Below are 27,921 nucleotides of genomic sequence, written 5' to 3'. Positions count from 1 at the left end.
CTTGAATGAGTTAACTAGCATATGTGCTCAGGAAGAATTGAAATTAAGGCACGAAAGTTTATATAATGTTATGGTTACTACTCAAGGAGCTGGTAATAAGAAAAAAAAAATTGAAGCATTATCAATCAAAGAAACTTGTCGGGTCTGGAAATGTTAAACAGACTAATGAAAAGAAAGCCTTTACTATAAAGTGCTTCTTTTATGGCAAGAAAGGACACATGAAGAAGGACTGCATTAAATGCAAGACTTGGTTCGAAAAGAAATGCATTAACTCGACCTTTGTATGTTTCGAATCAAACATTATAGAAGTTCCTTCTAACACTTAGTGGATTGATTCTGGTACTTCAACTCATATTACAAATAATATGTAGGGATTTCTTTCAATTTAGAAATCAAAAGAACATGAAAGATTTATTATTATAGGAAATCGTCTTAAAGCGAAAGCAATATCAATGGGAACTTATCGTCTACGCTTAGAGACGAGTCACTTGATGGATCTTGTTGACATATGTTATGTCCATACAATTTCTAGAAATTTGATTTCTCTTTCTAGAATTGATGAGTTAGGATATTGTCTTTCTTTTGGTAGTGGCAAACTTAATATGTTTTATGATTCAGTAAAAGTTGGTTTTGGAATTCTGTGTGATGGTTTGTACAAAATTAATTTGGATCTTGAGTTTGCAAAGACATTAATGACCATACAATCAAGTGTTGGATTGAAATATAGTTTCAATAATGAAAAATCTTCTATATTGTGGCATAGACGATTGTGGCATATCTCCAAGGAAAGAATTGAATGATTAGTGAAGGATAGTATTTTGGAACATTTAGACTTCACTGATTTTGATGTTTGTATAGATTGCATCAAGGGAAAGCAAACTAAACATATAAAGAAAAATACCACAAGAAGTAAAAAACTCCCTGAGATTATTCATACTGATATCTGCGGACCACTCCATATTCCTTGTTTTAGTGGAGAAAAATATTTCATCACATTTATAGATGATCTGTCCAGATATGGTTATGTTTATCTAATACATGAAAAGTCTCAAGCAGTTGATACTCTTGAATTATACATAAATGAGGTTGAGAGACAATTAGATAGAAAAGTTAAAATTGTCATATCTAATAGAGGTGATGAATTTTATGGCAGATATGATGGATCTTGTCAGAATATTGGTCCTTTTGCTAAATTCCTAGAACAACGGGGTATTTGTGCTTAATATGCATTACCAGGTGTGCCGCAGCAGAATTGTATTATTAAAAGGCAAAATCGTACTTTGATGGACATGGTTAGGAGTATGATCAGTTATTCTTCTGTACTTGAGTCGATGTAAGGTGAAGCTCTTAGGACAGTTATGCACATCTTGAACAGGGTTCCTAGTAAATCAGTTTTATCGACTCCATTTGAGTTATGGACTGGTAGGAAGCCCAGTCTAAGACATTTACATATTTGAGGATGTCCTGCATAGATAAGAGTATTCAATCCACATGAAAAGAAATTTGATCCAAGAACTATTTCAGGATATTTTATTGGTTATCCAGAAAAATCCAAGGGATACAAATTTTATTGCCCTAATCATAGCAAAATTAGTGGGAGTGAAAAATCTCAAAGGATTAATTTTGATATTGAGGAGATTTAGGTTAATTCTCCCATATCATCTCCTATTCAAGAGATTGTTTTTCCTCAAATCAATGAGAGTATTGATGAAGGTGAACAACAAAATAACATTGAAGAACTCTCACATGATATTGATGTCGCTATTGATAATCTTATAGAACAATCATAATTGGTAGATTTGAGAAGATCTCAAAGGAAAAGGAAACATGTCATTTCTGATAATTATGTGATATATCTACAAGAATCAAATTATGATATAGGAATAAAAAGAGATCCATTATTATTTTCACAAGCCATAGAAAGTAGCGATTCTAAAAAATGGCATGATGCAATGAAAAAAGAGTTAAAATCAATAGTCCAGAATGGTGTTTGGGATCTTATTGAATTGCCCAATAATTATAAAAAAGTCATTTATAAATGGGTCTTTAAGACAAAATATGATTTAACGGGTAATATCGAATGATATAAAGCCAGACTTGTGGCCAAGGGTTTTTCTCAAAAGGAAGGCATCAACTATAATGAGACTTTTTCTCCAATTTCTAGAAAGGACTCATTAAAAATTGTTATGGCATTAGTAACTCATTATGATCTTGAGTTGCATCAGACGGATATGAAAACAACATTTCTGAATTAGAATCTGGATGGAGAAAAAATCTATATGGAACAACATGAAGGATTCATTGAAAAGGGAAAAGAAAGTTGGGCTTGTAAACTTAAGGAATCCATTTATAGTCTTAAACAAACTTTCAGACAATGGTATATAAAATTTCATAATACTATTACTTCCTTCGTATTTAAGGGAGACACTGTTGATTAGTGTATATACCTGAAGGTAAATAGGAGCAAGTTTATTATATTGGTTTTATATGTGGATGATATTTTACTTGCTAGTAGTGATATTAGTTTATTACACGAAACCAAGATATTTATCAACAAGAACTTTAAGATGATTGATATAAATGAGGCAACCTATGTTATTGGCATTGAAATATTCAGGGATATCTCAAGGATTATTAGGATTGTCTCAGAAAGGATATATTGATTGTATCTTGGAAAGATTTAATATGGAGCTTTACTTAGCCAATGATGTACCTATTACTAGAGGTGAAAATTTTAGTCAAAACCAGTCCCAAGAAATGACTTAGAAAATAATAAAATGAAGATACAAAAGCAACCCAAGAATGAAACATTGGAAAGCTGCAAAAAAAGTAATGAGATATCTACAAGGGACGAAAGATTATGCTCACATACAAGAGATCAGATCAGCTTGAAGTGATAGGATATTCAGATGTTGATTTTACAAATTGCCTCGACAGTAGGAAGTCCACTTCAGGATTTGTATTTATGTTAACTAGTGGGGCAATTTCTTGGAAAAGTGCAAAGCAATCGCTTATTGCATCATCAACAATCGAAGTTGAATTTCTGGCATACTTTGAGGCCACAAATCAATCTTTATGGCTGCAAAATTTCATCTCGAGACTTGGTGTGGTTGACTCAATTGCCAGGCCGCTAAAGATATTTTGTGATAATACTGTAAAAGTTTTCTTCTCTAAGAATGACAAATACTCTAGTGGTTCCAAGTACATTGAGATAAAGTATTTGATGGTTAGAGAAAGAGTCCAAAAACAACAAGTGTCAATTGAGAACTTGAGCACCACTATGATGATTGCTGATCCATTGACAAAAGCCTTACAGTATAAAATATTCAAAGAACATGTTCTTAGAATGTGGCTTATGAACAAGTCATAAAGGATATTATGATGCATGTTTATGTGGATGCTATTATTGACATTCTTCTTGCTTAATTAAAGTTATTTGTTTCTGCTATCCTGTTTATATTTATGTTTATGTATATTATGGTTGAATGTAATAATAGGATTGTCTTGATAAGACAAATTATATGGGTCATTATGGACTATATTAGGAAAGACTAACAATGTTGTGGTATATAGAAGGGAGTATGACATTGATGAAATACAACCGCTATAACTCACATTGATAGTTGGACTTAATATAGTATTATTATGTTTATTGGACTTATTAGATTATTTTAAAATATGGCCATGTATAAAATATTTTTCAAAAATTCTTTGGAATCCAATTAGGTAAAATTATTTTTTAAATAAATTTTATTTTATTTATTTTGATTTTGAATATCTCTTTTTTATATCTTATCAATTAATGAGCCAAATGGGAGAATGTTAGATTTTGTGGTCTTTTTATAATTGGATAAGATGTATAATATAACTAATTGGGTTCCGTTGAAATATTTTTATTAATAGAATAGAAGTACACTTACGGAACGATTCCTTAGGAGATAACCTTAGATGGGAGGAAATCTAAGATTTTATCGTAGACCCTCTGCTCTCGCCTATAAAAAGACATGACCTCTAGGGGCTGAGTAACAGTTTTCTCCTCAACTCTCTCCCTAAACCCTCTCCCCAATAATCATCAATCGTCCTTGGTGTAAAGGTTGTCTCCTAATCTAGTAAAAAGGAGAAGAGGTTACAAAAGGAGTAGTCTCGACGAAAGAGGAATATGTAGAGTGGATATAGGTCACGATCACCGAACCACTATAAAACGGTTTGCATTTATATTTGAGCAATTTCCTTTTACTATAAACTAATTAACTTACCTATTGCTTTCACTACCTTATGAAAATGCCTTCAAGTTAACATCTCTCCGAAACAATTTTCGTCGAAATCGATTTTTATCATATGAAGTTTTTTAAACCAATACTTTTATCCGCCGCACTAATTCACCCCCTTTCCTCTTAGTGCGGACTCATTCGTAAAGATTTTAATAGTAGTTTTCTTAAATTAATTAGTAATGATTTTTCTATCAATATCAATATTTGGCTTGAATGATGGTCGGATAATTTGCCTGTAGCAAGTGGCCAACCTTCATTAGCATAAACAAAATGATGGACTTTTATGATCGTTAAACTTATAGAGATAATCATCGGAGAACTCAAAGCTTGGATTTGCTTTAATGATCCGATTATTATTCACAAACTTCGTAGAATTCATACTCTATCAGGCCCTTGTGATGATTGAATCGGGACTCTTCGTCCGATGGGTGCCTCTCTTATAGTAAATATTTCTTTCCGAAGATTTCTTTGGAATATGTTTTCTATTCAGACTGAGTATCGAACGAATGGTCAAATGAACACAAATAGAAAGCCGAGTGGATTTAGAGGTTCATAGTAAATTCCTTTGATTTGTTTTAGAAACACCCTACCGATCATTGGAATTATTTTCTTTAGTCCTTCAACGATTCAAGTCTTGGTTCGACTCATGCTGACGGATTCAACGGATCAATCTAATGTTTAACATTTTAAAATCTAACAGTGATTTTGATATTATATATAATACTAATAATATATATAATATTATATCATATATAATAATGTAATGGACTATTATATATAACACATAGTATTATATTAATAATATATATAATATTAGATCATATATAATAATGTAATGGACTACCGAGGAGCGGCGGTAGAGAGTGCTGCAAGCGTTGTAGCAGCATGGTGTGGAGGTAGCGATCGCAGGGACGCGAGGAAGAGAAAAAGAAAAAATCAAAATTAGAGGAATTATAAATAATAAAATATTATAAATAATAAACTCCTAGAATTATGAAAACATCCATCCAACATTTAAGTGATTAGTGTCGTCCCTTTCTTCCATGAATTTAAAAAGCAAGCAACATTAGAATGATCCAATAGATGTCACGGCACGCCTATGTTGCAGAAGGTGGTAGAATCTTGAGCGAATCCCGAACCGGGTTTGATCGAGACATTGGTGACATTAGCCTTACGGACGTGTTAATTAATCGTACTGAACCCGGTTCAATCGACTCAGGTGGAGATCGCTCTGCTTTATACGGTCGTCCCGGTCTCCTCGCCGATCAAGAAAGCGGTGGGGGAAGCAAGATGATGCAGAGCCACGCGAGCCCGATCCCACCATCTCCGGCCAGACTCGGCATCACCGCCACATCCCCCTCCCTCCCCCCCAACCCCATCCCAAACCCTACTCCTAACCCTAACCCTAAACCTTCCCCGCCATCCTCCTCCTCGGCTGCCGGTCAGTACACCGCCGCCACCTCCTCCGCCCTACTCTCCCTTCTCCCCCCGCTCCCCCGTGCCCAGGCCATCCTCCCCCAGATGGCTGCCCTCGCCTCCAAGCTCTTCGACCTCTCCCCCCACCGCTCCATCTGGCTCGCCTCCTACCGTGGCAACCCCCCCAACTTCTCCAAAGAGCTCAACTCTTCCGCCGCCGCCGCCACCGCCACCGCCACCGCTACTCCCGTCCCTGCCTCCACCAAGGATCTCATCTCGCTCTTTACCACTCTGCAGACCCAGCTCTTCGAGGCCGTCGCCGAGCTCCAGGAGATCCTCGATCTCCAGGACGCCCGAGTCAAGGTCGCCCGCGAGATCCGCGCTAAAGACTCCGCTCTCCTCTCCTTCACCAAGAAGATCCGAGAAGCCGAGCAGGTCCTCGACCACCTCATCGACGACTACTCCAACTACCGCCGTGATCCCAAGCGCCCCAGAATTGAACAAGATGACGAATCCAATTACTCCATGTCTCTCCACTCTTCATTGGATTTGGAGGAGATCTTGTCCTACGCCCACCGGATTAGCTATACTACCTTCGCCCCGCCGGAACATGGGGCAGGGCTCGCCCCGCTCCGTGGGGCCCTGCCACCAGCACCGCAGGATAATGAGATGCGGGCATCACAGCTGTATCACTTTGCTGACCTTGATGTCGGGCTGCCGAAGAAGGCAGCACCGGAGGCGAAGGAGAGGGCGGCAGCTGATGCTGTCACGGAGATCCTATTGCAGCCAACTCCACCAAGGGAGGATGTGCCCGTGGCAATGCTGCCACCTTTGCTGCCTATTGCAGTGCCACCCGGATGGAGGAAGGGAATGCCGGTGGAGTTACCAAGTGAACTCCCACCTGTTCCTCCTGGATGGAAGCCTGGGGATCCAGTTACATTGCCATTGGATGGAGTTATGGTTGGTAATAAAGGGGATGAACAACAGATGCCGGGTGTTCCTGGAGTGCTGGTGGGGCAGCCAAAGGCACCAGAGGCAATACAGGTCAAGTATGTGCAGCTTGATATCAATCCGGATCAGGATGATTATAGTAGTGACTATAGCAGTGAAGTGGGAAGCTCAGAGGAAGATGAGGACTGAAAATTTGTGGTAAAACTTCATGTTTTGCTTGTTCTCATGGGTTAGGGATTTCAGCTGCCATCTGCCTCTGGAATTTCATGCTTTTTGTATTTTTCTTTAACATGTTTTTTGGGCTTAAATCTGTAGTAACTTACTTAATGTGCCAAATTCCTTCTTCGGTATTGAAGAACCTTTTTTTCATTATTGGTAACTTTATCAAGTAATGTTCATCTTTTAATTTGAAGGATTGTCAATGCTGCAAAATCTTTTTTGCTCTGGTATACAAAACTTGGACAAGAAAATTTTGGGTACGATAGCTACGTTTTGTTATATCCTTGCTTCTGATAATTTTTTGGGAGGAACATTGGTAGGTTGTGCCAAGGGTGAAGCCAGGCTTTTATATTAACAAGGGCTGGGAGTTAATTATGACACCAACTTAATAAGATGAAGCCATCAAAAGTTGTTTTTCTAATATATTGTATAGTTGGGCTCAATATTCTTTTAGACAAAAAATACATCTAGAGGGAAGTTGGCAAAACCTTTTAGCAATTGGTACAGAACTTTCCACTAATTCCTCCGGTACATGAACAAAGAGTTGGGAACTTTCAGAATCTGATTCTGTTAATATTTTGAACTCATGCTGTCATGGTTTCAAACTTGTCTCTTTTTATCGGCTTTCATCTAGTCATAGAAATGATCTTTTCTTACAAATTTGCAAATATCGTCAATTTTGGAAGACTTGCACCCAGTAGGAACTAATGCACAATTAAGAGTAAGAGATTTCACTGAATTTGAACTGGAACTGGTATGGTTCATGCAATTGATGATCCATTCTAGTGGTCAAAGCATCTAATCAATAGTAATGCTCAATAGTATTTTGATCTTCCTGATGGCTAGTATAATGCATAGGGTATGCTTTTATCTAGTGTCTATGTTGTGACCCTCAGAAAATTTCGTTCATGACAAAAGAGGAATCCTTCATCTCTCAGATTCTAAATTCTTTGTAGCTGAGACAGGGTGCAAGACATCTAAAATATCCTTGGATACACTACAAAGATGGACAAAATGTATTATTAGACTTCTTTAGTTGAAGGCAATTTGAACACAAGCAAAAAAGACATCAGCATTTCATTAATTAAAGATGCTTCTTTATACCGCAAGAGAGATATTAATTAATGTTAAGAAGTAATATGTGAAATTGTACATTTTCACCCAGCTTGGAATAGATTACAAATGAAAATTTATTTACTAACACTAATAGTTTCCAAGTAACAATCAGACTGAGCCCTATTCTAGCTTTGATTTTATCATTATTGATTACAGGGGAAATTTTATTAGTAAAAGCAACTTCTGATTGTTATTGTGTTTTGCAAGAATGGTTGACATATGTGAATCAGATTCCATTTTGATATTAGTGAATCTCTTGATTTTTCATGCCATTTATGATGCACCTACTTTTGTATCAGTACTGACCGCTGCAGCATTCAGGGTAGATTCATTTATAACAGTTAGATTGAGCCCAATTCTAGCTTTGTGTGTATTTTTATTGGTTACGGAGGAAATTTTACCAGCATAAGCAACTTATGATTTGTTATTGTGCTTTTCAAGAACGGTTGACATATGTGAATCAGAGTTCATGTTGATATTAATGAATCTCTTGATTTTTCATTAATATTGTGCTTTGCAAAAATTATAATGCATCTAATTTTCGAGCGCTACCAGGGGGTAGATTCTTGTGCAAATGTTCTTTCACTTGTTTACTGAAATGTAGTAAAAGAGGGTAGCGGGTAGATTCTTGTGCAAATGTTCTTTCACTTGTTTACTGAAATGTACTAAAAGAGTATTTTGCACCGCATCTGATTGGAAACTATGTTCCCACTAAATGAACGTTAAATGATGGGCTGCAATGTTACCAGCAACGATGCAAGATCTTATACTGGTGACTGAACTAAAGGAGGGCATAAAGTGTTGGTGCTAGTGTACCAGTTTATATTTTACATGCTAGGGCCTTATTGGCATGAGTTGTAGGTGTCTACTACCATGCATTGATAGAGGTCTATTGTGGCAATTGGTCTTCTAGTTTATACAATTATCTGAGGAAATGCATATTATTCTGTTTTCATATAAGTGGTTTTAGGTTGTGTTTTGTTATGCTGTATCTACTGGTAGTCATCATTAGGATTTATTGAAGGCTTTTTGAACTTGAGGCTTTTAAGCTATTTGGAGTTTACCTTCTTTCATGTTTGGTGTAACATTTAATAGTTAAACTATAAAGATCCTTAAGGGTAGGTTCTTGCATGTCGGTGGTGATAAAAGATGAGAATAGACCCTGTCAAGGTCCTGACTCTTGTAAAAGTGTAAAGGGATCAAAGATGTTCTTTCCTTGGGAGTGGAGTTAGGTCAGCATGATGGTAGTTTCTTTGCTCATATCTGAACTCTACCTTACCCCATACCTGACCTTCTCTCAAGATTCAACTGGGATCTGTTTTAACTTTCATATGCTTGATAAAATATTATATGGATTATTTATATGATTTGCCACTGGATCATAGTCTTTATGTTCATGATAATGTCAAAATGGAATTTGATTTTACATACTCTTGTTTGGACTCATGCAATCTGCAACATGCATTTTTTATATTTGTTTCCACCCATCTATGGTTTACATGTTATTCAACAATATGAAATGGATTTAAGCCACAACTTTTAATTCTTGAAACCTGCTGACCATTCTGAAAGTTAAATGGGTAGGAACATATAGCCATATAAGGTTTCCTTTTCAAGTCGTTGGTACTTGGACCAACCCAATGTGATGAAATCACTTACAGGAGAGCATTGTTACCATTCATGGGGAGAGTATTATTGTTAACATTGTGTTCGATATTTCTTTTCTGTTGCTTATCTTTGGAGCTTATCTACTGTCATAAGTGATCAAAATAATGCTCCATTCGGTTGCCTCTTGGTGGTATTTTTTCCAAAAACATATGATATGGTCATAATATGTTAGGTGACAAAAAGATTTGCATGGACACTGTAATATTTTTGATTTGACAAGAAAAAACTAGGATGCTCAGAATTCATATAAACTGTATGGTAAATATGTTTTTGCCGTAAATATGGTTGGTTATCATTTTTATTTTATTAGAAGATGTTATATATAATCAATTTTATTGATTTCACTTCATCTGCCATAAATCATATTTTGAGCTCATTGATGACTGCAGCAAGTTACGTAGTTGGACATTTTTTGTCATATTATTTTTCTGTTGAAGCTATGAGCACTCTTGTGGAAAAATCAGACCTTGGAATTTGAAGGAGATTTGCTATTACTCGTACGAAAGTATACTGCTCTCTATCTTGAGGTCAAACTGCAAATGAAATGCTGAAAATTTTATTTTTCTTGCTCTCTGCTTTTTATGGCACTTGCAGGGAGAACAAATTAGATAAAACAAACAGCTCGAATCAATGGTTGATTCGAAACTTAAATTCCCAGGATTGCTGATTTTGTTGTAGTCTGTGTTTTGTATGGATCAGACTCATTGCTATACTCAACAGTTAGAATGCACCATTTTGTAGTGTCCTTCATTTGTTCACGTTAATTCTCTTATTAATATATTTTTTAATATCTGTTGCTATTGTGCCCTTTTTAACGCTTCAATTCTCATGGTTAAGATTTTCCTTTCTATATATATATATATATATATATATATATATATATATATATATATATATATATATATATATATATATATAAATATATGTATGTATGTATGTATGTATATATATATGTATATATGTATATATATGTATATATATATATGTATGTATGTGTATATGTATGTATATATGTATATACATACAAATACATATTTACATACATATATATATATATATATATATATGTACATACATACCAAAAATATGTATGTTGCATCGCTCATTCATTAATCTAACGTATCTAAAATATCATATTGATTTGTTTATGACAGTTTAGAAGGGAATCATATTGATTTGTTTATGATAGTTTAGAAGGGAAGAAATATGATGATTATGGTCGTTACACTAATTTTATTTTTGGTACAGAAATGATCGCTTGTTCATACTCTTTTAAGTCTTGGAAATAAATTTAAAATAAAAAATAATTTACATGATTTTAGTATTTAAAAGTGACTACTGTGGTTATTTTAATAACTTAATATTTGATATATTTATAATAAGCATGATTATGGGCATAAAATTTTCAAGGCTTAAGAAAATTTGCCATGGCATTACTATCCTTTGGCTATATCAACTATTGGGGGGGGGGAGGAAACTTCGATGGTAAATTTCACGAAGGAATTTTCTTTGAATAATTTATAATTTTTAGCGAATACAGAATTCATTAAAAACATACTTTACATATACAAAAAAAAAAAAAAAAAACATGCACATAGTATTTGCTGAGACTAAGACTTCATTACTGATGGAAAATGCTAACGATGACATCATAGGGACTAATCGTCACTTGGGAAAACCTAAACCTTAAATCATAAAGACAACTTGGTTTTTTCCAATAGGATGTATAATGTCCCTCGACTCTATTAATGTCGACCATAGTTTAAATCAAAAATATTTACATAAAATCTCCAAAGCAACTAAGATGCCCTTAGTATCTCACTGTCATAATTTATAGGGATCTTAATATCATTACCAATTCAATGTCTCATTACAAAGACATTGCATCTCACAAGAATTTATAGATATGCAAGCTTAACTTTATATGAATAAACACCCAAAACATTGAATTTTGATTGGGAAAAAATCGCAGTGGTGTAGACATACCAAAGAAGTTTCTGGAGTGTTCCCGGCCCCATGCAGCGAACGAAGCAATCGCTAGAGGAAGCTTCTAGCGACCATACGCCCCCGGATGCCAACCGTCCGTCATCCACCCATACGCAACGTGCCGCTGGTCAAAATCCGCGTAACCCGTCGCCGCCGGGCCCGGAGGCGGAGGATACGTTGGCGCCTCCAGCGGTGACGGTGCAGAGTACGAGATCGCCGGTTCTGCTGCCGGATGATACAGCAGCCAATTCGGTTCCGGTCGCGGCGGAGCTGGTGGATAGATAGACCAATTCGCTCCGGAAGGCGGCGGAGGACAGGGCGACCAAATCGATTCTGACGGTGGTGGAGGCGGATGCATCGACCATGCCGGTTCCAGCGGCAACGGAGGATACATGGGACTAGATCCTGGCGGCGCGGTATAGCTCAACACCGGGGCCGTGGCTGTGGGAACAGGTGGAGGATACATGGAATTTGACCCGGGCGGCGGGCAATAAACTAACGGCGGCGGTATGGCCGGGGGATCATGCGGCGGCATATAACCTAACACCGCGACGGTGGGCAAGAAATCCGGCGGCGGCGGAGCGATATCAGCGCCCCGGCCGTCGATCCGGTACGCGAAGGAGAGAATGCCATTTGGCTTGCCGTCGGGGGCGAGCAGCTGGTAGCTGACGCGGCGGAAGGCCCCGGGGACCCGCTCCGCGGCGAGGTCCGCGATGGGGACGCTGGCCCGGCCGACGATCTTGTCGCCGGGGAGGAGGCCACCGTGGTCCTTGAGCTCGAACTCGAGGACGAGGTCGTCACCGTCGCGGTCGAACCGCATGGGCTGGTCCCACTCGGGGTTCTCGCCGCCGTCTCTGTCGACGGTGGTCTGCAGGCGCTGGGTGCGACGGGGGCGGTCGGCATCGGCGAACGACAAGAAGACGGCGGCCGAGAGGCAAGTCTTCTGGAAGAGGTTGAAGGACTTCACGCCCTTACACGAGATGGCCTTCAATTCGATCTGATCAACAACCGCCATCGTCGTCCTCCTCCTCCTCCTCCTCCTCTTCCTCTTTCTTGGTTTAGGGCCCGAGAAGAGGGGCTGTCGATATTAATAGTTTGGAGGAGGAGGGCAAGACGTGGTGGCTTCCATTACTGGACTGGGGAGGCGACGGTCAGCTAAAGTTGTTCACGAGGAACAATTGAAATTACGCGTGGGGAGAGGAATCGGGTCCATACGTGGTTTGGAGAAATGACTCGGTTGTATTGACATTGGATTGACCGGTTGATTTCGGTTTGGAGAGTAGCCGAGTCGCGGTCGGCCTGGTTTAAATGTCGGACATCATTTGGTCAACCAATCGTGAACGTTTCTATCCTCCACATTGCGTCATCCGTCTCGTCACTCCTTAGGTCCTCATTCAAAATAGCAATTTGTTATTTTTTGTTTTGGATTTGACCAGTTTATGTCATGTATATCTTATGAATTTAATATGCAATTAAGTGCTTTTGGGATTTGTTTAATAGATTTGTGTGGATGTAAATAGAGTCTTGGATATATATACTATTAATCTACAAGTTACTGTATTTATCTGATTTATTTTGGTCGTCTTCGCAATAAAGAAACTCTCTTATATTTTTTTTATTTCACATAATAGAAAATTTATTTTTAATATAGAAAAGAGATTTGATGATTTAAAAGCTTGTGATGCTATGTTGTTGTCGTGTATCTTTATTATCTCATATACAAGTTGGATCAAATAAATGGTGCAAATCTAAATGAATATTTTTAATTAAATACTAGACATAGTAAACAAGCATAAATATAAATCTCAAACACATGATCTGCTATAATAACATGATAAATGTTTTGATTGGATAACCAATAATCTTATAAAGAGTCCAATATATTTATATTAAGCTCTAATGATGATATTATTATTTTCAGGACTGCAATTCTTAACAAACCCACAAAAAAAAAAAAAACTGTGAAACTGTAAAGAAAATAGTGAGAAAAACATTTCTCGAGAAACATATAAATGCGCTTGACGACTGCACATTGCGTTAAGGTCTGCAAGCGGACGATAAATAAGACAGACATTTTAGAGAGAAGAAGGGGCCGAAACAGACCACATCGCTGCCGCCGCATCAGAGGTCAACTGCTATCAGTGTATAGAAGTTGGAGGCTGCCTAAATGACCCACCTGCATACAGCATTTGATACACTGGTCTAATTCTCCTTGTCAAAATCATGCTCAACAAAGTTCCCAGGCTACACACCCCGGCAAGAGTCAAGAATGTGACCCTAAAGCAGCTTGGCCCCAAGCAAGAAGTGCTTGAATGATCCAGGAAGGGAGGGTGCTGTTTTGCGGCTTCTTTGTCATACAAGGACCCTGCAAGAAGACCTGAGAACAAGAACGCACCGAGAGGATTCCCTAACAACATAAAGTTGAAGAGAGTTCCGAAATGCTTCAAACCAAACAGCTCGGACACCGTTGGAACCATGACAGAAGTTTGGACCCCATAGCAGATGCCAAGCATTGCAGTTGATGCATTTAGAGTACTACTCAGCCCCAAAGCATAGAGAAGATATGCTAAAATCATGATTATTTGTGTGCATGTCATCCAAATTGGCCGAGGAAGCATTCTTGTCCTGCAACAAGAACAAAACCCATCAACTTAATACCCACATTACTCTCCTCAAGTAATAGAGATCGAGAGAACAAAGGGATCACCTGACAAAATACTCGGAAACAGCACCTCCACCGAGACGACCAAGAAAATTGCCAAAACTGAAAAGGCACAATAAGATGGTTGGGTCATCAACTCCAACTGCAATCCCAATCTGAGCCAAGTTATTCAGAACCGTGACACCTGAGCCAGCTCCAATAAAGAAGGCCATGAATAGGAGCCAGAAGTCAGCTTTGATCAATGCTTCGTGTAATTCAAAATCATCTCCCCTCTTGGGTCTCCTCTTCTTCTTAACTGCTCCTTCCCCAACAGCTAAGAGCATCTCCACATCAGAAACATCATCAGACTCCTGCACATTCCCCAGGTTATTTGCTGACGATGTAGCAATCAAAGGTTCTGTTTTATCTTGACCTCCGGTGGACAAATCGTCTAAAGAACCACTAGAAGGGATTTTTGCAACAGTCTGTTCATTATTAGCTGGAAAAAAGGTCATCTTAAGTGGGATGGCAAGGGGAGCTAGAAGGAAGAGCACCATGATACCAAAAAACAAACAGGTAATGCCATCACCCAGTGAGACATAACTATTCGCGATTGTAAAGGAGAGAAGGTAAAGACCAAGAAGTACGCTGGAAATTTGAATAAACAGGAAGCGACCACGTTCTGACGTGTTTTCTTCTAGGGATGGTGTGCAAGGCCGAACAGTGCACATCATTGCAAGGCATATAGCTGGCAGGCCAATGGCTAGAAACAGCAACAAATTTGTCGATGAACTATGAAGCATGCCAGTGTACAATGCAGTGAATACTGATAAACTAAGACCAACATAACCTTTGAGAATGCCAGAAACAGTGCCTCTACTAAGAGGGAAGTTCCGCATGTTGGTTACCAGCACCCCCGTGACCAACCATGCACTGCTATTAGTACCAATACATAAAGCAATCCACAACTGAGAAAAAGATGAGAAGTGTCAAAACAAAAAGTGAAAACTAACTTTTGGGCAGAAAATAAAGAAAAATAATGACAATGCATTTATAAACAATGTATTCAATAATTGATCACTGCAATAGAGGGGATTATCAACTTCAAGTTCAAGAACATAGATTATTTGGATAATAATAGAAGTGATTGGAAAGATGCATATGTAATGTAACACAAGTGAAAACAATAGCATCATCTATCTTTCAATGGTCAATAGATGATGATAAGGAAATAAACAGTTCCTAAAATTTTTTTAATAAGAACGGAAGTAACAGTACTTTTTCATGAATTGTTGTTGGTCAAATGTTTCACGTTGGGATATAATTTTGAACGAAAAATGATTATTTCCATATTGTTGGAATATTGAGAATTGACATATAATGGTTTCTCTCCTCATTGAATGGTAAAATCTTTGTTTCTTACTTAAAGTACATATAGAGAGACATATAATAAGTTAAGGCATCAAATGCATCTCTGCAACTATTAAACAAGATACCAACAAAAGCCATAACCAATACAAGTTCGAAAAGATAATTTTTGATGCTGTAATGAAGATTAAAAATGTGTATTTACATCCTGAAATAATCGATCATATTAACAAAGTATATCTTGCATTAAATCCTTTATGACACAGATCGTAATTTCATAGGGCGGGGAACACTTTCTCCAAGTTTTACTCTTCAAAGTAGATAATTGGGTTCCTCTTGTACATTATATTCCCACAAAATTAATAAAAATGTCCAAGTAGGCAAACATGCAATTTGATAATATCTCTGCCCTCAATCCTAAACTCTATGCCCTACACAAACTATTGCTAGTAGCAAAGACATGCAAGTGAAGAAAATTATTAGTAGGGAATTCTTGTGCTCAAGATGTGGGACAATTCTCCGATTGTACACATAAAATCATCCCTAGGATAATTTCTTATTATAAACATAGTTTATCTAAAATACAGTACTTTGTGAAATAAAAATATTTTGCCAATTACATGAAGGTGAACCAAATATAACTAACGGCATCCACCTACAAGTATCATTCAAAACCTAAGATAAAGTGCATATCAAGTACACATCCCACATAATCATCTTTCTGACAAAAAGAAATTCATCAAGTACATGACCACGGTCCATATAATTAATGCAGTTCACCAACAATTATCATAAGTTGTCCCAATGACTTCGTTGATTGCTGCCAGTGGATGTCACAGAGAAAGTATCAAAGAGAACCATATCGTTTATGAGAGGGAGCATATAGCATTTCCCTTGATGAATATAATATCCAATCGTAAAAAACAAAAAAATCGCCATCATTCTAAGGGCTTACTGAGCAGAGACGGCAGGAAATTATATGGGCCAAAATGCCTTTTAATGAGTACTGACACGATCATTATATGGCCCGCTCACAGAAAACATGCTGTTTAGGTACGTAGAATTCCCTCTCAACATTTTTCTCGTGAAATCATAGGCCCAACACATATGGGCCCCACTGCTAGTACTAACATACTTCAATAGTTGAGAGGAATAATACCTTTACCTTAATTTTCTTTTCTTTTACTCTTTCCAACCCAAAAAAAAGAGAGAGAGAAGATTTATTCCAACTTTATTTTTTTGTCTGTGGAGTAAATGATGAAGATGAAATTAGATTTAAAGACCTTACCATCAACAATCAAAATTTTGTCCGACCAAGAGCCCGACATCTCTCTAGGATTATATTGGCTCCTAAAATTCTTGATTATTCCTAAAATTGCCCCAGCTAATATGTTCATGTTCAAATCGAAAGAGACTTGCCTGGCAACATCCTAGAGAGCAATAATGGCAACATAAACTTATAGCCTATGTCCTTCCTTGATGCAAGGACACGTTTGAATGCTTGATGCTCAACAGGGGTACAGGAAATCCCTAAATTAGGAAGACAGCAAGCATTTACGCGACAAACGTGGAACGCACCGCAAGCAAAGTTTGGCAAACCCTTTCCGTAAACGTTCACAGCAGACGCTCCAGAAGCAGCTTTATCTCAGCGAAATCACCTCGATATCTGCTTTCTTTAGCCACAAGCAACCTTTGGTCTGATACCCTAATATATTTCTCCCACAACAACTTTCACATACAAAAAAGGCAAATGAAATATAATTGATGTGCGTTAGCTGAAGCAATTCTTCGCCCAAAGAATCACTATCAGCCTTGTGAAGCATTAATCTAAGACTTCAAAATGATCTGAAACCAATATAAGTTGGGGAAAGAAGGGCGTGCAGATTTCATCTCCTTCTGAGATCAAAAGCACAAAGTAGAAGCTTCGAAAACATATTATACCGAAGCAAAGTAATGAACAAGAAATGTGACATGTAGCAGAGGAGAAAATGGACTCACCGTCCAAAACGGCAATCCGGTGACGGTCTGGGTGACGGTGAGCCAGAGAACACCGAAGCCGAGGAAGCAGCAGGCGGCGCCAGCAAACAGCACAAGCCACGGCCGGAAACGGCTGCTAGCGAAGCCAGCGATCAGCCCGAAGTTCTCGCCGATGTCGTTGGCGACGCCGAGCATGGTAAGCTGCTGCTGGTTGTACCCCAGCACGGATTTTAAGGAGGGTGAGTAGAGGGGGAAGGTGTACGCGTTGCCCGCTGCCACCAGCACCCATACCGCCGCCGCCAGCCCCACCCACGGCGGCCGCCTCCCGGCCTTCAGTTCTTGCATCTTCCCGGCAATCGCCTTCGCACTCCGCTTCCTTCTACTTTTATTGTGGCTTTCTCTGCCCGTGCGTCCCTTTCACGACGGAGTGACGATGAAAAGACGCGAATGCTGCAGATGACTCGAGGAGACTCGAACCTTGCGTCCGGAACGGGACCCACTGGTAGCGTCACTGCCGTATTGCATCAACGTAGGATGTTACGAACGGTTTACGCATCCGCCTCTGGAGTTGATGTGGCTCATTTTTATTTGGTCAAACCCACAATTTGAGCTTAGCTAACTTTAAATGAAATAATATTATATTTTATTAAAAAAATATCGTTGATGTTGTTGTGAGCGTGGTTCATATTCATATGCATACGATCATCCAAAGTAAAAAGATATTTTTCCTTGATTACCTATACAAATATTAAAATTGAGATAAGCTTCTCGAGTTTAGTTCTAATGCGTCTATATCTTTAGCCCTTAGTCTTTCATCCAGTGTTGATGGCACATTTTTATACTTGATCTTAAGGAGATAAAATATCTTATATAAATTTTATAAGGAAGGCGATTTATAATCGATCCGAGTTGCCCCCCTTAACTCTTAAGAATATTCATGCAAATATTTCATAAGGGAGACGGTTCGTAATCATCCAAAGTTATCCCTCGGACTCTCGAGAATATTCTTATGAATATTCCATGGGGAAGGTAGTTCGTCACGCCCCCCTCGAATTATAATGTTCATGAAGCACGAACCTAACTCAAAATCGATAATATTAAAGTTCAATAATATATTCCATTCCAGGATCCAATTACACGTTTGAGGATACTGAGAAAATATTCGAGTCATTCACATCTATAATTTCATAATTTATAAAACATGTGTAGTTTAAATTTATATACTACATCACTTGATGAATCATAAAATTTGAAACCAACTCATCAAGACAAGAACCACCTTATAAATCCACAAGTGTAGGATTCTATATAATCATAAAAACTAATATTTACCACATGTTCATGTCATTACATAAATTAACTTAACACTCCAAAATCTTAACATGAGAGGTCTTTTAAACTTTTACAAAACTCATAGTTTAGATTTACCATCAACATTTCATTAGACATTAAGTGTACTTATACAATAAAAACATATCATCCACTAAAGTTTTACCCAAAATCTTCTAGTTTTCCACTGCCTCAGCCTAATATAAACATTCTAGCGAGCAACAAGCCATCTTAAAAAATTTATATAGTAACAGGGTGAGTATATAGAGCTCAGCAAGCAATTAACATATCCATGAAGAAAGAGGACAATTTCAAACAAATAAGATACCAAATATAAAGTAGGGATATAAGAGTTTATAGATAGCCACTTAATAAATGCATAATTACATAGTCATCTCACTCGAAGCATGTTTTGTTCATAACATTTGAGTAAAGATTAGTTGGAGCATTTCAAGGTATATCAATGGCGTATGAAATGTTTCGGAACATATCAATGATATAAGAAATATTTCGGATCATATCAATGATAGATGAAACATTTCGAAATATATCAATAGCATATGAAATGTTTTGGAATATATTAATAGCATATGAAGTATTTCGGAGTATATCAATAGTATAGGAAGCATTTTGGAGCATATCAATGGGGGTATGAAATGTTACGGAGAATATCAATGAAATATAAAGCATTTCGGAGCATATCAAGGATGTATGAAATGTTTCAGAGCATATCAATAACAAATAAAATATTTCAGAACATATCAATAATATATGAAATATTACGGAGTATATCAATAATATATGAAGCATTTCATAGCATATCAATGACGAATGAAATATTTCGGAATATATCAATGTTGGATGAAATGCTTCGGAACATATTAATGGTATATGAAGTATTTCAGAGCATATCAATGGCAGATAAAATATTTCAAAATATATCAATGGCAGATGAAATGCTTCATAATATATCAATGGCATATGAAGCATTTCGGAGTATATCAATGGCATAGAAAGCATTTCAGAGCATATCAATGACGTATGAAATGTTATAGAGCATATCAATGGAATATGAAGTATTTCGGAGCATATCAAGGATGTATGAAATATTTCAGAGTATATCAATAACAAATGAAATATTTTGGAACATATCAATTACGTATGAAATGTTTCGAAGCATATCAATAACAAATGAAACATTTCAGAACATATCAATAATGTTTGAAATGTTTCAAAGCATATCAATGACATATGAAATATTTTGGAGCATATCAATGGCATATGAATCATTTTAGAGCATATCAAGGGTGTATGTAATGTTTCGGAGCATATTAATAACAAATAAAATATTTTAAAACATATCAAAGGATAAATACGAAACAAAAGCTTAAACATTGTACATGACGTTGTATACATTTTATTCTTATCCAAAGCATATATAGAAGCATATAAACAAAGCTCTGGATATCATATCAAACACAGATGGTGAAGTGCAATCATAACATAATATGATGCATTCATTTTTGAATGACCACTAAACATAAGTCTCCCATGTTTGGGAGCTTCATCCACCCACGTCTGAGTGAAGTCATAGGGGGCCAACAAAGCATAACTCCTTTTACTATTTCTGATAAAAGTTCACATTTATTCTACAAATATCAAAGTATAAAAGAATATTATGAATAATAAATTGGGACATATCATAAACACATGCGGAACAATATCATGCACGTGCCTATACGAAACATTACGATACAAACATGAATTTTTCATAACATATTCATATATACAAATAATTGAAGGATAAGAGTATACATAAATTCAAAGTAATAATGTAAAGCTCAATTGAAGTAAGGATGTTGGCTGAAATCAATTTCCAAATAGATGAAACAAGAATATGCAAAATCAATCAAAACTTGATTCTAATATAATTTGAGAGGCATATTGCATGAATTATTTGGATAATTAATTATACTCTAATCTATACAAAATAAGATTCATTCGATAGATGTATTAATCTAGTTTTAGATAAATAATGTCTTGTATGAATAGGAGTCTCCAACAAGGAGTTATAAATAATTTAGTAACTAAATGTCAGAGAATATTATCTCTATTTTATATAATTAATAGAGTTGATTGGAATAGATGATTTAATAGGAATTTATACTCCAAATTATTCAAATTAGATATACTAAGAAAGGTTTATGAGTCTAGTTTCCAATAAATTATATTTCATATAAATCAGAGTTTTCAACAGAAAATTATAGGAGAGTACTAAAAGGTCAAAACCGATAGTCACTATTTTATAGATTTCATAGGGTCAATTAAAATAACAGTTTCAGTACGTAAATAGACTCCAAATTTATCGATCTTAGTATTAAAAGAAAGATCTATGAGTTCATTTTTGGATGAAGTTAGATTTTCTAAAATCAAGAATTTATGTAGAAAGTTATGACTAGAACAATTCAGAAGGTCAAATCTTAAAAAAATCTAGATTCATAATTTTATTTTCAAACAATAGAAATATCAAGTATGAAGCCAAAATCTTTCAAAGTTTTCAGAATTAAAATAAAATCAGAGATCAAGATTTCTGTAGGAAGGGGTTAGAACACTTGCTTTGGAAAATTTTGATTCTCAAATGTGGGGAATTGATGTAAAACCTCAAGCAAAGCAAAGCTTCTTCACCTTCTTCTACTTCAATTCTTCTTCTCTTCTCCTCTCAAACCCATGTTAGCTGCAGCAAGTATCCCTACTTTGTTAAATTTTTCTTTAATATCTCATCTAATTACTTAGGTTTGGTTAATACAAGGATGACAAGGTGACAAGCATGCATGAAAGAAGTCTATGTGTCATCCTTAGAACAATTATAGGTGACACCAACCTTAGGTTAGCTAGTGACATATGTCCATCATTTTTTTAAACTTAATATGAATATTTTGTAATCATATCATATTTTTAATATTTACATTTAGGTCCATATATTACAAATAAGTCCTTATAAATTTTTTTTAAAAATGAGGGATGTTATAGTAACTCTCTTAAGCTTTTCCTTGGACTCATAAGAATATTCCTATAAATATTTTAGAGGGGAGGTAATTTGGTAATCGACTCGAGATACCCCTAGACTCTTGGGAATATTTTGCAGTGGAGGTAGTTCGATAACTGACCCAAATTGCCTCTTAGACTCCTATCCACACGAGAAATCGATTGTTAGGTCGTTTGGACTTTTTTTTTCCCCATAGGCCTTATGTGGTGGGTGATGGCTAGTTTGATTATATATTTTCTATCATTTGTCCCCCCTCGAAGGCATGCTTTGGGCTCTTGGGTTCCAAGAGAGTCATTTGATTTTTACAACATGGGACCATTCGAGATCTCATCCTACGGGTTGAGTTTTTTCGAATTAGGTGTCTCAGGCATATTAGGCCTTTCACATCTGTCGTGGTAGATTTCGCTTAGTGTAGATAAGATTTTTCTCGACTCATGCACCTTAGGCACCATTTGGCCCGATCCTCCATCATAGTAGGTTTCTCTTCACATAAGTTGGGTCTTTCCGACTTATGCGTCTTGGGCGCATTTCACCTCGTGTCTTTGCTATAACAAATTTCGTTTGGCGCGAGTTAGATTTTTCTTGACTCATGCGCCTCAAGCACCACTTGGCATGATCATCTGTTATAACATATTTCTCTTCACATGGGTCGAGTCTTCTCAACTCATATATCTCAAGCGCATTTTGCCTTATGCCTCTGCAATAGCAAATCTTTTGGTATGAGTCAGGTCTTCTCGACTCATGTGTCTCTTTGGAATTGTCCTGAGGGGACACTTGACTTAATTGCAGAGGGTGACTCTATCATAGGAGAGGAGTGTTTGCTTTCCCCGATCAACATATATAGTGGGAGGAGAGAAAGCGTATCTTCTTCACATCCTCCTCGATAGCACCTTAGTAGCGAAGGAGAGAGAGAGAGAGAGAGAGAGATTTCTTTATACCTTCCTCAATTAACACCTCAGCAGTGGGGTAGAGAGAAAGATTTTCTTATATCTTCCTCGATTGAGGCCTTAGTAGTGGGGGAGTGTCCATTCGATATGGTCTTGAAAGGACACATGCCAATCGTGGGAGGAGAGAGGTCATCCCCTATTTATAAAACTCCTTAGTTTGTTTAATGCTTGCTTATTCCACTACTCGGGCCTAACATTTTGGAAACTTCTTTCTCGACACTAGTTCCAAATGACTAGTCAATCCTTAAGTTATCCACTATCCGACTTTTGTACCTCAGGTCTGAATATCTCTCCCCTCTCACACAAGTTCTTCCCAATCCACCAACTGCTAGTTGGTTGAGGTCCATATCTTGTCTTCCAATAATTTAAGGGCAAAATAGGTCTCGTCCTCTCCCTCATCAAGGGGGGTTAACTCTCATAAACCTTAGGATTCTTTAGGATTTAAAGTCGATGAAGAGTTTGAATGACTATGACTTGGTAGTGAACGCTCGACTCTTAGAGCGCTTATGAGTCAAATATTATATCTCGATCGAGTTCAAGCTGCAAGCTCCTTGTCTCAACTAGTGTATATATGGTCTAGTGCTCGGATCTTTGTGTTTGTCTTGCGACACCCTTAAGGTGGGACTCCACCTAGTGATAGTGTCTTACCTTGAATGGTGGGGCATATCGTTGTCTCAAATGGTGCCTAGATCTTGGCACTATCTAGTAGTGTTCATCAAAAAGTATAATTGTGCCATTATCTTCTCAACCCATAAACTTTTTATAGCTTACTTTCGATTATGTAAAGGGAAAAACATTTATAACTTGGTTACTCAAGAGAGGCTTTAAAGTTGGTGGTGCTCCCTCGAATAATAAAGGTTAGAAGGATTATTTCTTTTTTATAAGTCTAGGCTAGAATTGGGGGTTTAACCTTATTTGGTCGGCACACTCTATTGATAATACTCCTCTCCTACTATCGGATGAGAAGGGGGACCATGTGCTTTAATTGAGGGACATACTCTCCTCATTCGAGGCCATTTAGAAGATAGATGAGGAATGACTAATTAATGTGGATCTTAGTTTGGCTTTTCGAGGTATGACCAAAACCTTTCACTATTGGGAAAATCTATGGGTGAGATCATATGCACAATAGAAGAACATAAAACAAAAATCCTAAAATTTTCAAAAAGGTATTCGTTTTTGTACGAACATTAGTATGTAAAAATCCACAAAAAAATTAAATCTATGTGTGAGATAGTGCTTTACTTAGGGAGATCGTATATCCCTAAATTCCTACAGATCTGTGGGATTGGATGAAAGAGTTCAAGTGCCCCAATCTTTAGTAGTGATCCATACAGCATGGCTATGATGATGCTCCTTAAATCACTACCTAAATCTTCATACCTGCTATCTGAAGAGGAGAAGGGGAGCGGAGAATAAGATGTGGCATCCATGAGATCCAGGGGCTTATTGGATATTTAATAAGATAGGGGCTCCGACATATATCTTATATCCGAACCTTCACTTGTCACAATGCCTAACATATGTGTATGACCCTCTAGGCCTAATATCAAGCTGGCTATGAGTCATTCCTATTAGAACTCATTCTGGCTTAGTGAATTATTATCTCCATAATAATTTACTCGACTCAGCGACTATAAACGTACTGAGCCACTATGTTGTAGTCCTTAAACGATACAGAGAAATCCAATCTTTTGGACCTATCTATCCTTAGTTACTGTGTACTTATAGTCCCTTATCCATCTAATATGCTAAAGATCGTATGCCAAATATGGTGCTGTCAGACCCATACAATTTCTCCTCAAGTCTCACTCTAATTAGATTCTCCCCGAGAACTCTTTCTCTTTCAATCAGAATAACCTTGGCCAAGGATTTATCTAAGCAAGAACATAGAATATTCCTCTCATGATACCAAGAGCGGATGATCCTCTATCGATACTCAATAGCCTTCGTAGGGTTAGCGACTACTCCTAATGACCGGTTATACTAGATTTGAAACTTCAAAATCTATAAGTTCGATATCAATGAGTGGAGTACTCATACAGGACATCCTTGATTTCTCAAGTCTAAGGACTAAGTATATTATTAGGATGATGAAATCACTGTTTGATTATAAGGTATCATTAACTATCCAACATTCCGTAAGCAAATCAATCAACGAAGTCATTCTCTAATGAGCACCTGCATTGTATCCCTAGTATCCCCACATGAGTAGCTATGGGACTAATTGCTTCAATCATATGAACAAATATATAATACACAAGTATGTCCGATTATTTCTATGTCCCTCTCGAGTAACCTATGATCAGAATTATTTAGGATATATGTTTAAAGGTAAATCGATCGCATTATCGTAATCTCATCACAATCCGATTCCCATTGCACAGATCCATGGACATCACTATATATTCTCATTGGCTTGCATGACACTTATAATTAGCATTCACCACTTCCCTATTTAATTTTCTATAATTTCATTATATTAGCCCTTTTTGCATATATAAACCTGTATTCTTTGAAAAAACTGGGGCACGACTCATATTCAAGTATGATGACTACCTTGGTAGTCCCAACCTTTATCTACGAGGTACTGTCCAAGGAGTTGGGTTCGACTCAGCCAGACCATCACGCTAGCATCAATTGATTGAAGAAAAAGTACAAGGTCATCGTGAAGAGAGTGTTAGGAAATCTAAGACAACATTATATGTGCAATAAAAGAATAGTAAATAAAATCTTAGAATTTTCTGTAGAAAAAAATGTTTCATCACAATATGAAGATTAGTATGCAAAAACCCACAAAACTGAAAACTACACATAAGAAAGATATGTTACCGAGAGAGATCGTATATCCCTGAAAACCTATAGATCTATGGGAGAGGATGGAGGTCAATTGTCCTCCTATTTAGCGATGATCCATATGGCAGGGGCTGTGAAGATGCTTCTCAAATCGTTGTACAATCCTCTTTTCCAGGCTAAAGAGAAGATGAAGAAAGAAGAATAGGATGTGATAGCCAAAATGAGGTCTAGCTACCCTTTGGTTTCCTCATATTTATAGAGGTCCCTTATCATCTTATCCTAATTGATCTTATCCTATTGAATGTTAGATATTTATCCAACTACCCAAATCTTTTAGATTAGTAGATCTCTACCCAATAATCTCTAATTGATTCTTATTGGATTTCCTCCATAGGATCCAATAATTCAGACGCTTATTGAATATCCAATAAGATAGGAGCTCCAACGGATATTTTATATATGAATCTCTAATTGTTGCAATACTTACCATATGTGTGTGACACTCTAAGCTCAATATTAAGCTGAACGTGAGTCATACCTATTAGAACTTCTTCTGGCTCAATATATTATCATCTCTATAATAATTCACTCGACTCATCAACTACGGACGTACTGTTGGGAAATCTTGAGGGCGACGACACATGCGCAGTAGAAGAACAGAAAAATAAAATCCTCAAATTCCCAAATATATGTTCATCGTCATGCGAAGATTGATGCATAAAAATTCATGAAACTTAAAACTGCGTATAAGATAGATTGTGTTACCTAGGGAGATCATATATTCCTAAATCCCTATAGATCTTTAAGAAAGGGTGAAGGAGGTCAAGTGTCCTCCTCTCTAGTAATGATCTACGTAGTAGGGCTATGATGACACTCCTCAAAACTCCAAGCCTACTTTGAGGAGGAGAATAGGAAAGGCAAACCAAAAGGCTCTAGCCAATGAACAATTAGTTCTCTCCTATTTATAAAGGTCCCCTGTCAACTTAACCCTAATGAATCCTCCTCTATTGGGTATTGGATCTCCATCCAACTATCCAAACCTCTTAGATTAATGGATCTATCCAATAATCTCTCATGAGCTCTTATTGGATCTCACCTATAGGATTCAATAATTCATGGGCTTATTGGATATTCAATAAGATATGGGCTCCGATGGATATCACATATCTGAATCTCTACTCATCGCAATGCTTACCATATATGCATGATCCTTTAGGCCCAATATCGAGCTAGTCATGAGTCATATATGTCAGAACTCCTTTTAGCTCAGTGAATTATTATCTCCATAATAATTCACTCGACTCATCAATTGTGGACGTACTAGGCCACTATGTTGTAATCCCCAAATGATACAGGAGAATCCAATCCATTTGATATATTTATACTCAGCTACCATATACCTATAGTCCCTCATCCATTTAATATCTCAGAGACCGTATACCGGGCATGGTGCTGTCAGACCCATACGATTTCTAATCGAGTCTTGCTCTAATCGGATTCTCCCGAAGAACTCTTTCTCTCTGAATTTGAATGACCTTGGCCAGAGATTTGTCTGACTAAGAATGCATGAGATATTCCTCTCACGACACTAAGAGTAGATGATCCTTTATCGACACTCAATAGTCCTCGTAAGGTTGGCTACCACTCTCGATAATCAGTTATGCTAGATCTGAAACATCCAAACCTATAAGTCTAGTATCAAAGAGTAGAGCACTCATATAGGATATCCTTGGTATCTCAAGTCTAAGAACCAAGTACACCACTAAGACTACGAAATCACTGTTTGACAATAAGGCATCATCAATCATCTAGTATTCCATAAGCGGATCAATCAGTGAACTCATTTCCTAATAAGCACCCGTACTATATCCTTAGTATCCCCACAGGAGCAGCTATAAGACCAGCTCCATCCATCATATGCACGGGTATACTACACACTAGTCTATCCGATTATCTTAATATCCCTCTTGAGTAAACTATGACTGAGATTCTTTAGGATTTATGTTTAAAGGTGAATTAGTCTTATTATTGTGATCTCATCACAATCTGATTCACATTGCACAGACTCATGGGCATCACAATATATTCAAGTAACAATCAATATAAAGTGATAAATACTAAAAATATAATAATAAATAAAAAAGACTACGTGTCAAGTCATATGTGTCATCACTTATGTGATTGGCTTGT

At 37.1% G+C, this 27,921-nt stretch overlaps 3 protein-coding genes across 3 annotated transcripts; 1 reads left to right on the top strand and 2 right to left on the bottom strand.

Annotated features, from left to right (window-relative positions):
* The first annotated feature begins 5,501 nt into the window (after positions 1-5,501).
* Positions 5,502-7,007, top strand: LOC135679099 (mediator of RNA polymerase II transcription subunit 4-like). Its single transcript, XM_065192515.1, has one exon. It carries the CDS (start codon positions 5,562-5,564, stop codon positions 6,825-6,827), a length of 1,266 nt encoding a protein of 421 aa, XP_065048587.1. The 5' UTR covers positions 5,502-5,561; the 3' UTR covers positions 6,828-7,007.
* Positions 7,008-11,691: 4,684 nt separating this feature from the next.
* LOC135679708 (leucine-rich repeat extensin-like protein 3) lies at positions 11,692-12,642 on the bottom strand. Its single transcript, XM_065193689.1, has one exon. It carries the CDS (start codon positions 12,640-12,642, stop codon positions 11,692-11,694), a length of 951 nt encoding a protein of 316 aa, XP_065049761.1.
* Positions 12,643-13,381: 739 nt separating this feature from the next.
* On the bottom strand, positions 13,382-18,026 carry LOC135679098 (protein NUCLEAR FUSION DEFECTIVE 4-like). Its single transcript, XM_065192514.1, has 3 exons — positions 17,635-18,026; positions 14,335-15,236; positions 13,382-14,252 (listed from the first exon to the last, which is right to left on the bottom strand). The coding sequence occupies exons 1-3, from the start codon at positions 17,956-17,958 to the stop codon at positions 13,766-13,768; spliced, it is 1,713 nt and encodes a 570-aa protein (XP_065048586.1). The 5' UTR covers positions 17,959-18,026; the 3' UTR covers positions 13,382-13,765.
* Positions 18,027-27,921: the final 9,895 nt, after the last annotated feature.

This window comes from Musa acuminata, chromosome BXJ1-7 (assembly GCF_036884655.1).
Source record: "Musa acuminata AAA Group cultivar baxijiao chromosome BXJ1-7, Cavendish_Baxijiao_AAA, whole genome shotgun sequence".
Lineage (NCBI taxonomy): Eukaryota > Viridiplantae > Streptophyta > Magnoliopsida > Zingiberales > Musaceae > Musa > Musa acuminata.
This window is presented reverse-complemented; position numbering and strand designations above follow the sequence as displayed.